Genomic DNA, 16,692 nt, shown 5'->3' on the forward strand with positions numbered 1-16,692 from the left:
ATCTCTAAAGGTCCCTTCCAAGCCCCAACTTTCTATGATTCTACCATTACACCCAGACCTGGACCTGTGCTTGAATTCAAACTCATCCGACATCCTCCCTGCACAGATGCACGCTGCCTTCAGGTACCAGCCAAGGGACATGGGAAACATGAAAGCTTTCAATAAACAGGCTCACACCAGCTCACACCGTGGCTGGGCTGCACAGTCCTCCACATCAGCCCCATCTGTGGTCACTCAGCCCAGCTGCCTGCTGAGGCTTTTCCAGCACACTCAGGTGACCCCCAGCAAGGTGCCACGTCCCCATGTCCCATGGGCAGACACTGAGCTGCATCATGAGGCAGAGCCTGGACCATGTCTTGGCCCTGTGGCTCCAGGATCTGTTTCACCACCAGACTGAGCTGCCTGAAAGCCTCAAAACAAAAATCCAACACCCCATTGTCACAAATTTCTTACAAGTCACCATTACAAAGCTTCACAATAAGGATATAGTTATACATACACCTAGGAACATCCCACTCCTGACTGCACATCAGCACATACTCACTTTAAGTGTACTGTGCTGATTTTTAACATATTCAAGTCCCTCTTAAAGAGGGACTGATTTAAACTTTAGTACTGGCCTTAACTAAAGCCCTGCCAAGAGCCTACTACAAAACCTGGCAATAGCAAGGGAAGCTCTCACTGGACTAAGCTGCTTTCTCATTTCTGTAACGTTTGCTGCAAAAACGTGTCATAACCATTAACTTGTCGTTGATCTTACACAGACCTTATCACAAAGCAGTTTTGCTCTTTAATTTGTTACACAAGGACTAAAAAAGACTTGCATTTATTTTTAATAGGCCAGTTAGTGACACAGATATACCAGTTTTATGACATGTGACACCTGCAGACCTTGGCATTAATGAGAGACCTAATTTTGTTCATCACCTTCACAGCTACCAGGGTTAGTAACACGTTCTTTAACACTTCTCAAAGGTAGAATGAGAGTTTACTCCCTGTGCTGCAATGGATTGAAGGTATTACAGTAAGCTAGCCTTGATATCCACACCACAGCTGGGACAAATAATTTTGTAAGTGATTCAAAACTGAAACAAGCCATTACTAAGCAACAATAACTGTTATGTCATTAATAATCACAACAGGATAAAGATAAATCACTAATCAGACTTTCACTGAGTTACACTTCACATCACATTTCCTTAACGAAGTGATTGCTATCAAACAACATTAAGGCAAAATTACAGCTTTATTTTAAAAGGTGGTTGATAATAACACAAGTGCCTTTGGTTATTCAACTATATGTCCCTGCCAAATGTGTATAAGCACTGGTGGTTTGATGTCCTACAGTTAAATTACGTAGATATTTTATGTTAACCACATACTACTTGAACATCCTACAGGTGCTAATTCAGAGGCCAAGCAATCTCTAAACAGGGGAAGTATTATTAAACTCATTTTACAGACAGGAAAACTCAGCTACAGCAAAACTAACACTCTAGCTCAAGGTGACACCCAAGCACATATTTGGCTTCACACTAGACAGTAGCTCCCATGCCAGCATTGTCCCCATAGGACTGCTTTTCTCAGTCAAGAAACCCAAATCTACAAGGCTGGACACAGCACCTCCCATGAGCATACACATGGATTCAAGCCTAAATCCTTCCTTACTCAGCACAGTCACAAAGCAGGTGCTCACACGGTCATGATGAGCTGGGAGGGGAGTGACTGGCTTCAAGGTTATGAAAGACAACTGTGCTTACACAGAAACAAACCCACATCTCCCAAGGACCAGCTCAGCATCTTAATTAAAGAGTGTGTTTGAAGGACTAGAGATATCAGAGGAGTTGTTTTGGGAGGGATCTGAGCAAATCCAAATGCAACAACAAACACATGTGGCAGAAGGTGAAGGTTGCCATGGGCCAAGCAAGAACTGCCTCCTTCAACAGCCCAGCTGGGCAGAGTGCTAACCTGAACAGCTGCAAAAAGTGAGAGAAAAATAATAAACTGAAAAAGAAAGATCTTCTTTATGGGTATTATCCCCTCTGCCCCAGAAAAATCCACATTTGAAACTGTGAGGGTAGAAAAGGTAAAAGCTGAACAGATTGCCCCATAGTCTGAGACGTGTGGAGCTGTACACTGTAAATGCATCCTTGGTGTATGAACATAACACACCCCAAATACTCAGAGTAACAGCCCAGCACAGAGGACTGGGAAAAAAAAAGCCAAAAAACACCTTAACATTTCAAAGCTAGTTTTGTGATTTTTACATTCTGTGTATTTTTCCATGCTGTAACTGACTGCTTGAAAGTGTTGTCAGTGTGGTCAGCAAACCCTGACCAAGTCCTGCAAGTGAACAGCATGAGGCAGGACCACGGCCCTGGGACCAAGGTACAGCTCATACTGTGTGCAGTGGTGTGAGAGATGCCTCCTTTGCTCTGTATTCAAAAGAATATTATGCCAGATATCTTCAATAAACAAACAAACCCTTCCCTAACCTGCAACATAAACCAACACAGTCAAGTGCAGCCTATCCACACAAAAACATGGTGACCCACACTCTAACATTATAATCTAATCCTTGAACTAAAGACAGTTTAATGCCTTTACAAATCCATATGTTTTCTAATACCACCATTGCTGTCAGCAGACTACAGGAGAGCCTCTTTGAAGATGGAAGTAAAATGACAAAGCACATCATTGTGAAGGCAATTATATGCTGCAGTAACCATTTTACAATGGCCCATATGGGCTGTATTTCAACAATGCAATTTCCAAATCTGCCTTAGCAAACATATATCTCTGTCCCAATCCCAGGTAGATTTTGCAAAACAAAATAAGACTGCAGCCAGAACAAATCCAAAGTATGGATAAGAGATGTAAAAATATGCCAACAAGGATATCAGAGCAATATTTTGTTAGAGTACCAAACAAAGAGAGCAGCCACAGCAGACCTTATGAGGCTATTCACAGCAAAGCTACTCATTCAAGGGACTTACAGACCTGGTTTATCAAAAATCTGATTACACACTCACATGCCTTCCAATGCAGCTGCCCATTCCACTGCTGCAGTCATCAGCCCATCCACCTTCCCAGACTGCAGGGCAGGGTAACTACAATCCTGATTTAGAAGCTAAAATCAGATGTGAACCAAGGCTGTGCAGGCTCACTCTGAATCACCTCTGGCAACCAGGACTAACTGAAGTGAAACAATAAAACACCCCACAGAAAAATCAGGTCCTTAAACTTCTCGCAGCTGCAGTTTCAAATGCCTGTTCTGTTTATCTTGCTGCTTGGGCTCTGCTGTGGTAACTGAGACCACATCATGACCCCAGCATCTCTTCCAGCAGCCTCAGGGCTGCTCTCTGTTAAGTTCCTTTTTGAGGCACAAAGCAGCAAAACTGCAGCTCCAGCCCAAAACCTCTCTCTCCTGTTCACAGAGAAGCAGGAGCCAGGGCCGACGAGCTGCCTTCATGGGGCAAAACTACACAAAAGCTGTACTCTGGGAGGGATACATGGTTTGGATATCTCTGTGCCACTGGCAAGACTTTCTAGAGGCACTGAGGGCAACCAACCAGACAGACAAGAGGTGCTCAGAACCCAGAAGGGCCACACACTCGCCCTTATAGACTGGATCCAGGCTACAGGACACCAGTTGGACAGTCCTACATACATTAGTACCAGTAATAAAGACAGGAACAGACATGAACATCTTTCTCCCTGGAGCGAAATAGTAATAAAAGATGCCTTAAGCTGCCTGTAACAAAGACAGAAATGGCAAAGGTGAAAATTTACAAGTTCATTGGCAATTCATTAACAACAGACCGGCTGCATCGTATATCTTACATTTCAATGCCAAGAACGGCAGGCAGAGGATATCCTGACAGTCACACACACACACAGCACCGAGGGAAAAAGCACCACCACAAGGGAAACCTGGAACTGGGCATTCAGTACCCAGGCCTTGCAATGTGCAGGAGTCAGTTCTTATCATTGTCAGCTCCTCAAAATGATCCAGAGAAGCCGGGCAAAAGCATTTCAAAGCCTTTAATCCATGTGAAATATTACTTCCTGCAACCGGAAATTCAATCCCTAGCAATGAAAACAAAAAGCACACTCATAAATGCACCTTTCAACTCGGCCAATATAGCCATATTTAGGCACTCTCTCAAAAAAAATCCTTTACTCATTAATATAGAGGAAACTTGAAATGATTGCTGTAATTGCAGTTAAAAAATTAATCATGTTTTGAGATAAATGCAGATAAAAGCATGTTTTACTAATTATCTTTTGAAGCTTCCGCTCATGAAAGATTAAAGGTGGAAGAAAAGTTGTTGAAGCACTGAAGACAAAAACTGGTACCATTTGAAATCACTCTGAAGCCAGTGCACCTCGCAGGACTGATCCTTAGTGTCTCCTTATAAAAAGGAGATGTTTTAACACAGAAAAAGTACACCACCACCACATGCCCATAGGAGGTTTTACGCAGAGAGATGCCTGAAAATAGGTGTGTTTTGCACCACGTCCCTGCAGAAGCACAGCCCAGAGCCCAGCAAGGCAGACCACTGGATTGCCTTCTGGTTTACCCTCGACTGGGGCAGAGAGCTTCAGGCCTGATTTTAAAACTGAATTCAAGAATTTGGGGCCTCACTGAGGTCTCCAGACCTGCTGTCGTAGCACTCTACTTACAAACTAATGTGACCAACTCAAGTGCCTGCAACCACCTGAGGAGGTGACTGGAAGCTGCAGAGGGATGTGGGTCTCTGGGACAGCCACTCCCAGAGGAAATGCCACTAAATCCACAGAAGGTAAGATTCTTTTTTCCATACTCCATAGCTGGAGGTACCATCATCAGCTGTTTAACAAAAAAACCCACCTCCCCAGCCATGGGGTTAAACATCAGCCACACGAGGACCTATTTCCATCCCTAGGGATTTTAAAACAATGCAGGTTATCTGGGATGGAGCAACTCAAAAGCAAGGCTGGTACTTCCATTCACAGGAACTAACAAGGCAAATAATTCCCTTCCTGTTCCATACCCACAGCCTACATTACATCAGTAGCTGGCAGACTATTTCTTAGAAGCCCAAGGGTGTTAATTCAGAGAGCAAACCTATTGACTGCAGGCTTAAATTCACTATGCAGGTGTCCACAGCTCCACTGGAAAAATTGTAAGCTTCTGCAGATTGAAACAAGTCGAAAAATAGGAGTACAGAAAATTGCTGAGATACTTTATAGCCATTTCACAGCCTCGGTAATGATTTATATCAGATTTGAATTGTGACAGTGTATCAGAAACATATAAATTTTAGAAATCTCCTTACTGGCAACCCCAGCATGACAGAACCAACCTGTTACAGGGCAGTTTCCAAAAGCCCTGAACTGAGCCCAAATGCTACAGAAAGCCAACGACAAGGAACTTCGTGTGTGCCCTGCTCTAGGTGGTCCTGCTCTGGCAGGGGGGTTGCACTGGATGAGCTTTCAAGGTCCCCTCCAACCCTTAAGATTCTGTGAACTCTTCAGTCCTCTAAGGTTTTGAGAGCTAGTACTGATCTGAAAGGGTCCAGCTGACACCTCTTTTCTCAGGGAAGGGCCCACGCTGTATTCTCTGGCAATCACCTGCCCTGTGTATTTCTTCCTGCTCCTTTCCCAGCCCTCTGTGTCACTTAACCTGCTCCCATCACAAAGCAATGACACCAAATGAATAGATTCTACTGTTGCTACAACCTGAAGAGGGCTAGGTGAAAGATTAAATAGTTGGGTTTTTCCTAACTGCACATCCAAGGAAATTTGCCAATGTCTTTTTCTATTTGCATATCTGGCAGATTGCCCCAGACAACTAATACATAAGTGACAGCGTACAGGTGTATTAGTTTAGAGTTTGCCTTTAATCTAGAGGTGTCAATTTGCTTCTGTTTTAATTACATCCATCTTGATCCATTATCACAACCTCATGAAACTTCTTCATTATGTGAACGGCTATAAATACACACAGAGATGACAAACAGTTGTTGCAAATTTTCTAGTTCAGAAACAGAGGCACAATACCTTAGCCCACACGTCATATACACTTAAAGTTTCAGTGTTCACTCTCCTTTCTCCACCCCTTCCTCTATTCATTCTCTTTTCTTTCACCCTATATTTAAGGGACCCTCTAAAATCCCTTCAGTAGTAGCAGCATTCCGACACACTCTCGGCTCACAGAGCTGTTTCAGCACATGTGTGTCCTTCTGGGCTGCGCCTCTGTGAGAACGTCTGTTTGTCATTAGGCAGATAGAAGGACATTGCACTGAGGTCTTATAAACATGCAAAGATCCACTTTTGTAGCTACATAATTCACTGAGTTTTTCAACACACATTCTGAGGTTGAGAACTTGGCAAATCCATGCACCAGATGTATCTTTCTGATCCCAGAACTCATTAAATTTTCTTTTCTCTCTTTTTTTTTCAAAGTCCAGCACACTCAGCTGTTGAACAAGCCACATTAATTGCATTTGTATTAGGTTTTTTTCCATAGTTGAAACTAATGCTAGAAGAGGCACTGCCTACAAGCACAAGAGCCAGCCAGTAAAAAATCACCAGGGCTTTTATTCATTTAGTAATATCCAAATCACATAAAATAAGGAGAGGCAATTCGGGTCCCCTCAAAACAGATGGGTTTGATTCTCAGTATTTATTTAGAATTTTCTTTAAGAGAAGAAAAGAGGAGAAAAGACACAATTTCACATCAAAAAGATTCCATTCAAAGGACAAAGTGACCTTGAAGTGTGTTAAAACCCACAACACTAACAGTTAGAACGTGAATTGTCCCCAACAGCAGCACTTCTTTGCTTCTTTCTGACCACACACACTCCTCCAGAGGTCAGAACTACTTTTGTCGCCTCAGCCCTTCCTCACCAGTGCCCACTCCAATGGATGTCACATCACACCCAGCTGTCCAACACCTCTGGCTAGCTCTGGAGCAAGCTGGAGAGCGTATTATCCAGCTCTTGCAACAGCAGCATGTCCCAGCTCCATTCCCTGGGCCTTCTAGAAGCTGAAGAGCGGGTACCAGTTTCTGGAGGATGTTTGAATGACACTAATGGCACACCTGCAAGACACACACAGTGCTAAGCAGCTGGATGTGCACAAGCCAAGGCAAAGGTGACAAAAGTGGTCAGGAGCTAGGTGAAGAACTGAACCTACAGCCCCCCAGTTGGACATCCCCAATTCATAGCAACAAGACAGGCCCTTTGGCCACCATCCATGTAAGAAAAGGTCTTAAAAAACACTGAAGCAGATTCTCAGACTGAAAGGGCTGAGGACACTAAGGACTTCCAGAGCAAAAATAAACAAAAAACAATTATTTCCATGCTTGTAACTCATCTAAGTCTCAAGAAATAGGAAATTGTGTGCAAACATGGCTGTCAAAACTTGCCAGGACAGAGAAATTACACCACATGCATTTGTACCCAAAGCCACTAACTGTCCCATGTCTGAACAGCAGTTCTGTATCGTCAGTTCCACTTCATGGGCAAGGAAACACAAATGCCTTTTCTATACTGGGAGGGTGAGTTAACAGCAGCTGTAGGACACTCCAGAGCAGCCTGCAAACTGGGTCACCTGGGCCACAGCAACCTGTACCCACATGTAGGGAAAAAGGTGACTGCATCTGGCATATTTCACCGACAGACAAAGGACTGTCTGTATCAGATACAACCACTGTTATATACTCTATAAATCCCTCTCAGTCAGCCTGTTATGGAGCAAGGCTTCTCACTAACTGCCATGAACTTGATTCTGGATCTCACCACTATTTGATTCCACGTGAATATAAAACATGTTTTAAAGTCTGACACAACTCTGTCACAACTACTTTGCAACATCTGGAGTACCTCTCCAATCACTTAAAAGTTAATCTAACCTAGAATCTCCTGGTGTCTACCTCTATCTAGCTCTCTGAGGTGTGTACTGGCATCCTGCAGCATTCACAAACCTGCCCCAGATAGCTTCACCCAAACGATGGTCACCATAAGACATGTCTCAAAGGCTGAAGATGTTTGCTTGCTTTCATGAGCTCATCCAACAAAGGACAAGCTCAGGCTTGTGGATGGGGAAGACAGGTTCTAGTAGTCTTATTTCCAAACCAGTAAATCCTCTTTGCTACCAAATGAAAACACAAGAAGAGACATCTTCTAAAAGCACTGATTCTAGAGGAGAAGTAACTTCCACTTTAGGAAGCTGGCAAACACATGTGTGAGAGAATAAAGTGCAACCATTTCTGGAGAGAACACTAAACCTGTCTCCTGTGTGTCCCATTCAGACTTGGGATATTAATCATATCAATAACACATGCATTAGTCAACATTACACATTCTAAAGTTCAGACAGCCAGGAACTTGGGTGCATTAGATATCAATACACCTCTGCACATCTCCCATGTCTTTGTCTTAAAGGCTTTTAAAACCAGTAAGAATAAGATGCATACCAAATATCAAGTAAATCCACATGGTGCATATGCCATGCAAGGTGATCACATCAGACCTGATAGGCAAAAGTTCACAAACAGAAAGATGTGCACAGTGCCAAGGAATAATCTGCTGCTTCTGCTGACTTTTATTCCTCCACAGAGGAGTGCAGAACCAAAACTCCTGCCCCTAATATTTGCCAGACTAAAGACCTATCCTTTTAGTTAAAACCTTCCCTCTCCACGGCAGGAGTGTGTGAACTTCAGCAGCAGTGTTGCCAAGATACAAGAAGAAAAATCTCAAGATATTAAGGTAACACATTATTTAAAGGCAAATAGTACAGCAGAGCTGAGCTAGGGATCTGACAAATTGCCACTGCACATTCTGCTGTTGCAGCAAAACAAATCCCTACTTGCATTAGCCATTTCTCCTTACTTACAAAGTGGATTTTCATATCCATTTGACAACAAAGGAGTTTAGAGGACTATGATGTTCTGAAGTGGTCTTCACCAGGGCTTGGCATTGAGTCAAAACAACAACAAACTGACTATACAAAAAAAATGCATACAGCTGGTAATTTGTGGCACACACTGAGCCAAACCCCAATGAGAACACAGATACTGAACTGATAAATCATAAGAATGATGTACAAGAAGCAATTTCTCCCTGCAGAACCAAGGTGATGTCTCAGGCAAGTACTGCAGCTTGAGTAAAGGAAAACTGAGAGTTAAACATTTCCACGTTTCAGCCCGCACCTTCCTAACTCCATTACCTTCTTATTAATTGCATTTGAGACTTCACTAAACTTGGGCTTGGGTTATTTTTAAAACCTATCTGACTCAACTTATTGTTGCTCAGAACAAAGATTAACCTTCTAATTTAGCTGCAGATAATTACAAGGCTGCAGGTCAGCCCCCCGGTGTAATGTGGAAGGGTCTTCCCGTCAAACTGCTGGAAAGAGACCTTAAAACCAAAAGAAAAGCCCCCAAAAAAAGGAAACAATATAGTAGCACAGTCAGTGGGGAAAGAGGAGGCCACTTAATGGAAAGAAGAACAGTTCTGCCTTTCTCCTAGCTGAAGAGTTACCAGGTTGAACGTGTTTATAAGTGGTGACGGGTTTTGTTGAGGTACCAAGGGTAGGGCCCTCACCAAGGAGCATTTACACGCTGCAGTGGATCCTTCCCAAAACTTCCACTTATGGTAACAACACCTCACTCTAGTTCTCAGTGTTCCCATCCAGTCCTTGGTATTTCCTTATTGATCTCAGTGTTGTAACTCAATCTTTCAATTACTCAGCCCCTTGATGTATTTCTGCCTTTCCCTAGTGAACGTTTTCCTTCCAAGTTCCTGATCCTTGAGCCTTATTTTAGAAATCTGTTTCTTTACACTCCCTCACCCCAGCAGAGGCCCCAGATATTTAATGAGAAAGGGCTTACTTTCTCACCCAAATAGCAGGAAAAGAAAAAGACACCAAGATAAAGGAGGATGAAGGGTGTCTTCTGTCCTATTGATATGTGGCATAATTCCCATTAATGTTAACCTTAAAGAGCGGGGCCAGTGGAGACTACTTGAATCACATTTATTCGAAGAACTTGTCCTTATAAACTCTTTCTTCTTCATCTCAAGGCCATTGTGACTCCTACTACCACCCATGGGAATGGTAAAAAATCCCCACCTTCCATTACACTGTTATTACCAGGAGTTTAAAACAGTATTTATGCAGAGATCACAATCCTCAGTCATTATCTGCCCAAAGAGACAGTCTCAGCTCTTCAACACCTACTGAAGGCAGTGGGAGTTGTGGGTGCTTCACCTCCCAGAAAGGTATCAGGCTTTTAAAAGTCATTTTAAAGTATTTTAAAGGTATTTGGGCACCCAGACCATAGTAACAGAGGTTTCAAATATTACCGAAGAGGTTCCTTTTGTGGAATACGCATCCTGCTGTTTCCAGCCTCGCTTCAGCTTTGGATTGCTGTTTTGTCAGGTCTAGGCACTGAGAGTTTTCATCAAGAGACTCAGTTGCTCTGTCAAGGTTATCTTAAAATTTGATCTCACGTCAATTTACTGTTTCCTCTAAATACACAGTGCAAATAATAAGAGCATCGCTTCGTATGATATCCCAGCGTCACACAAAACCCGATGCCACTCACCATCCGCAGATGTCTTCGTTTAGTTATCCCTTTCTTTTCTCTGCTGGCCTAAATCTGCAGACTTGCATGAGCAAACAGAGACTAGGACAAACACCTAAGCAACTAGGCAGTCAATAAACACGAGATGGGCTACCGAAATTTGCTGACAGCACTGAACAAACACCTGATGTTATGATGCTGCTGCAGCAAGGCGTGAAGATCAAATTCCTTTTGAAATATGAAGGGGTAGAGACAAGGCAGAACAAACTTGCTTGAAATCTCTGAGAATTTAAGCAAGCAGGATAATCAGGACAGCTAAAAGGCTGGGGAAAAGCGAATGATTTGGGGAGGAAAACCACACTGCAAGCCAGTCATGCTTGTGTCCTGCTCAAAGCTTCTGCTGTCAGGCAGCCAAACTATTTCTATTTTCAGTGGGTTGTGCCTAGTGATGGATATCACACAACAGTTATTAAAGCAAATTCCTGCACTGAGATGCATACACAGAGCCATCCTGTCAGCACACACTGACACAAAACTGAGACCATGGTATCTTGAAAACCTCCCTGTTATTTCCACATATTGTTTGTGTAACAATAGTGTCTTTATTTTAAAGCTCACATCATCTGTTAAGCTTTACTCCATCGAGTTTCATCTTATCTCTCCAATATGTAAAACTGCTGTAGCTAACATCTGCCTAAATCACACAAACACAGTGGAGCAATTGCTTCAAAATTATTTACACTAGGTGGATGGAATCATCTGACACAGAATTTGAAGCTCATTAAACAGCTCCTTGACAAACATTTGTCAGCATTTCTCATTTGTAATTAATTATATTTGGCTTTACCTGACAATAAATTTAGCACAGTCTCAAAACAGACCTGGGTGCTGAACAGAAATTACCTCAGCAAATGCACAGTGAGAAATTGTGCCAGCTTTATGAAACAAAACTCCCCATCTAAACACAACTGCCCCCCATTCCAGCCCCACAATGCTTCTAACCATGCTTTATAAATACCTGTGTCCCATTTCAGGCTTGTCAGATGAACTGCCGGAGCCAAAGCTAAACAAACATCCGCAGAAGAAAACTCATTACCTTACTCGGCGTTCAGAAAACCTGAAACCAACTGCTTGCTCCGTAGGGATGGTCAGAGCTGACTCAGAAAACATGTACTTCCCAGGCTTTAAGCTATCTTAACAGTCAGGTCAGATTTCATTTCTCATCATCGTAAACCATCTTCACCACAGCATGACAACAGCCATGTCATGTTGGTCTCCTGCCTGGAGTCCGACACACCAGGGGGTAAGTGAGAGACAAACAGCAAAATCTCACCTCAGAGAGCTCCACAGAAACCTCCTCAACAATGCTGCCAGAGCACATCATGGAGAAAGTCATGCCAATGGATCGAGTTATCACATCTTGAGAAATGTCCTTTCCCTGCCAAACTGGCCTCTAAAATGCCCACCTGGGTTTGGAGAACCTCACGCTATTATTGTTGGTAACAAACACACCAGCAGTGCCACATGGGCTACACCAAGCTGCAGAAAGCAGTCAGCTTGGCAAGACACTGCTCACCCCAACACAGGTACGAAGCATCTGCAGCTTTCTCTTTTTACAGGCTGGATGATTTGGAGAGGTCAAAGAAGTGACGTGTGAGTAACTGCTCTGGAGTGAACAAACCACTGAGCTTGCTGTTCTTAGTCCCAGCAAGGCTGTTCACGGGAGGATCTGGTGAATGAAGTCAAATTGTAGGAACACAACTCAGCTGCTTAACTACAGAGTAAGTGCTCATTTCTGAAGGTCAAAGCTTCAAGATGCTCCTCGGTGTACGGGACAGGCCTACACTTCACATTGCTACACCAGAGCCTAGCAAGGCCAGGATCAGTTTGGCTGTATCTGCAATGACACTGGATATGTTCAACTGTTCTCCAAGGGGAAAAAAACAAGCCAAAAACCTACAGTGAGAATCCAGTGTCTTTGTCCAGCTCCCTCTTCCCCTCTATGCCCCACACAAACATTAGAGAGATCACGGTTTAGGCTGCCATAAACCCAGAGATAGATAACCAGAAGCAGATGGCCTCTGTTTCCACACCAAACTATTTACACTTGACAAGCACGAGAAGGCTACTGATACCTGGAAGGAAAAACAGCTTCAGGAGTGAGAGCTGTTAAAAAGACTGTTTGGCTTCAAGGGATGGGAACTGTTATCAACATAACCATAACAGACAGGGAGGACTCCTACTGAAGCTATAGCAGCCACGGGATGCTGCTCTTCTTGCACAGCACTCGTGTTCCCCCCATCTATGAGCTTCACACAACACGGTGTTTTGCACAGTTTGGGCTTTTTCAGTCACCTCAACAAACAGGACAAGTACAACAAAGCTAAATGGAAATTCTTGTTCATGTTTGCAACTTTATACACGGCATTTGTAAGAAGATCCTGGGGTGACACTTCACACACCTACTGCTGCAGTGATGTCCTCATAAGCAGAGGGCTCAGAGTCATCCCTCTGTGGTGGCTGCCCTGTGCCCTCCTGCGTGAGCCACCCCCTGCCTGTTCCCCCTCTCCTGGGCTGCCTGATCCAGACCTTACAGCAGTGAATATGTTCCGCACTTTGGTTCTCACCTTTTTTCACATCAAGCAGAACAAAACACTCTCTGTCTCTGCACACTTTGAGCTGACAAAAGGCTGAAGTTCAAGCACAAAGCCTGGATGGGCAGTCTTGTCACATCTTCTGGAACCTGAGGAGAAACCTCCATAGCCTCCAGTGAGCCATGGGCAGACCCAAAGCACGAGATGTAAAAAAGACCAGGGCATCTGGTCACAGCACCCAAGGCTTCTTCCCCCAACTCAAGCACAATAACACCAAAACATCTCACCAAGGCTGAGATATCTCACTCCACCAGCCACTCACAACCTCCTCACCAACACTAAAAACCACAGTGAAAACTTCAGGCTGCTACACATGACGTGCACAGTAATTCCTGCCATGTTGGGCTCGTGCCTTAGACACCTTCATCTCCCTCTGATCCTTAGAAACAACTTTCTCAACACACACACCAAGCTGCAGGGAAAAGCACCTAACACCGATTTTGTGACATTATTTCTCAACGCAGCATGAAATCGTTAGGTCAAAATGTGCCACCTATCACATGAACATTAAAAGTATGTCAAGTCTCAGCGTGCAAGGTATTGTTTTATCTGAAAGTGATATTAGCTGGCAGAACTGGGTAACGTTTCTGCGTGCCTTTTTAGCGATATAGGATTACTGCAGGATGCAAGTAGTAGCCATTCTTGGCTTTGCAAAGAGAAAAGAGCACGGCAATTACTCTCATTTCAAGGGGAAAACAAATACAACGTGAAACTGAATAAAGACAATTGCTAAAACACCCTACCAAGTTCTGACCATAACATTTGCTCTTCGCTTCCCCTTCAAAGAGGACTATGGCCAAATTCTCCAGTTTGTATTCCCATAAAACCCCTAATGACACAAACCGGGGCTTTGTTTGAGGGAGAACGTGATTTTGTCCAAACAGAAGCACGCGATTCTTACTTTTACCAACAAACACATACTCACACTTCTCCTCTCTCTGGTTTGAGCAGGGCATTTGTAGATGGGCTCACCAGGTGAGAGAAATGGTGGTAAGATCAAGTCTTCGTTACCTCAGCATTTGCTCATTATTGTTTACAGAAGCCTACCACCAACCATGTGGAGTTTCCTTGGAGTGAACAAGCCTTCCCTTCAGTTACACCAGAATAAGTTCTCTTGGAGACATCACATACAGGTGTAACCAAGGACAAAATATGGCTCCAAACCAGAAAGAAACAAAAGCAGCAAAATTAAAGAAAACAAAACACCACTAAGTACTCCTGGGTAAATATTTAAACAGCTTAAGAGCTACACAGAGATTTTTGTTAAACAATCAGCTTCATCTCCACATTTATTTTGACAGTTCATAATCGTTCCAGCGGTGACTCCAGCACACGTAAACCCAAATAAATCTGCTTTCCGCCACTGCAAACTTCTCCAGAGCAGAAGTTATAAACAACAAAACCCTTCAAACACACGGGCCGGAGCTCCCCTTGCACGGCCGCATCCCCACCACGGCCCCGGCCAGGCTGGCAGCGGACCCACGGAGGCGGGTGGACGTTGAGCCCACGGCGGACCGAGGACGCACCGGGCGGCGTGGGGAGGGGGTGCTCCCGGGTGGTGCCTCGCTCCGCCCGGCCTCGGCTTACCCGCAGCCCTTGCTTCGGCACCGGCGGGGGTGGGGATGCCCCGGTGCCCCTCGTGGAAGCGGAGGCCGCGCCGCCCACCGCCGGGCCCACTCGCGCCAGCCCGGCAGGGAGCGCGGCAGGGCGGGCACCCCCCGCCCAGCGACAGCACCGGCGGTCGGCGAGACTGCGGGATGGAACGCACGCATCCCCCTCCCCTCCCTCCTTTCCTCTCCCCCGCGGCCCCGCGGACACGAGTGGGCGGCCCCGCCGGGACACCGCGGCGCGAGAAAAGTTTGATCCGTGGGAGAGGAGGGAAAGCGCCGGCGGGAGCCCCGCGGGGGGAGCGCGCACAACTCCCCGCTCCCCTGCCCGAGGTGGCGGGGGGTCCGTCTGTGCGTGTGTGCGCGGGGATGGGGGGGGAGTGGGGGTCGCCCCGGTCCCCGCCGGCGCGCCGGAGCCCCCCGCTGCCCGCCGGGAGCGGCGCGCCAGGCTGCAGGTGTCGGCGGCAGGAAAGGAGAAGGGAGGGGAGCGGGGCACCCCGGGGACGGGGATGGGGCGGCGGGACCGGCCCCGCGGGCACCCCCGGCGGCGCCGGCCCGGTGAGGGGGGGTGTAAGGGGCGGGGGGGCAGGGCGGGTGTCCGGGTCGGCGCGGCGGGGGCTCCCCCCGGCGCTGCCCCCACACAATGAGGCGCACACAAAGCGCCGCCGCTCCTACCTCCAGCGCCTCGAAAGTGACGAAGCTGGACATCGCGAAACCGTCGATAATGTCCTCTTCGGCCGACGAGGACTCCCGTCGCTTCCTCCGGGGGGGCCGCGGCCGGGACGGCGGCGGGGGCCCATTGTCTTCCTTCTCCGAGCCCGAGGAGGAGAGCGCGGCGGCGGCCCCGGGGCCGGCGGCCCCTCCGGCGGCAGAGCCGCGCCGCCCGCCTTTGGCTCGCCGCTCCCGGTCGCGCTGGGACCGCGATCGCCGCTTCTTCCGAAGCCCGTTGCATCGCGCCGGGCCATCCATGTCTCTCGCCGGCTCTCCCTCTCGCTCTCGTGCCCCCCCGCCCCACCGCAGCCACAAATCCGGCTCCCCCGGCGGAATAACGGGGGAGGAAGGGAGGGAGAGAGGGAAGGAGAAAGGGAGGGAGGAGAGGACAGCAAGGGGGTGGGGGGGGTTGGGGGGGGGATGAAAGAATCCGAGTGCGGTTCCACCACCACCAGCAGCAAGCACCAAATGTAAGAGATTCCTATAAGCGAGCCAAGGAAAGTAATGGCTGATCTCAGGTCGCCTTTGTAAAAAAAAAAAAAAAAAAAAGGCGAGAGAGAAAGAAAGAAAGAGGAGAGAAAAAAAAAAAAAGCAGCCTCACCAAGCAGGCAATAAATCAGAATAGCGGAATGCTTTGATCGAGGGGCTGGGAGGGTGAGGATCGCCGAAAGAGGGGGGAAAAAAGCAGAGGAGAAGGGGGGAATAAAGAAAAGAGACCCGCTGGAAGGAGGGAGCTGAGAGTATATCCTTGCACAAAATTTATTTTCTTTCTTCCTTTCCTCCTCAACTAAAAGAAGTTCCAGGGGGAAAAAAAAATATATATATCTGTAGCTGTATGGAGCTCTCTTTCTCTGTGCGTGTGCAGGGAAGGGTGCAGCCTTCCCCTCCCCACGAACACGCACTCCTCTCCCCCTCCTCCTTTATCTCCCTGGATCAAACACAATAATAATAATAACGATGCATCCAGATGCAATTTTCTCAGGCACCGACCAGGGATGGACTGTGGAGCGGAGATCGGATCCCAGCCCGGCCCCTCCAAAACCAAAACCAAACAATAAAAGGGGGGGGGGGAAGAAGAAAAAAGAGAGAGGGGTGGAAAGGAAAAAAGCCCCCAAACACGCCCACCCACCCCAGCTATTAATACGGA

The 16,692-nt window shown here is 46.3% G+C and overlaps 1 protein-coding gene across 1 annotated transcript in view; it reads right to left on the bottom strand.

Moving 5' to 3' along the window:
* Positions 1 to 15,803, bottom strand: part of AUTS2 (activator of transcription and developmental regulator AUTS2) — a 773,956-nt gene extending 758,153 nt beyond the window's left edge. Inside the window, exon 1 of the mRNA XM_062012470.1 lies at positions 15,510 to 15,803. Within this exon, the coding sequence (XP_061868454.1) occupies positions 15,510 to 15,803 (294 nt within the window). The remainder of the gene's footprint in view (positions 1 to 15,509) is intronic.
* Positions 15,804 to 16,692: the final 889 nt, after the last annotated feature.

Source organism: Colius striatus, chromosome 20 (genome assembly GCF_028858725.1).
Source record: "Colius striatus isolate bColStr4 chromosome 20, bColStr4.1.hap1, whole genome shotgun sequence".
Taxonomy (NCBI): Eukaryota; Metazoa; Chordata; class Aves; order Coliiformes; family Coliidae; genus Colius; species Colius striatus.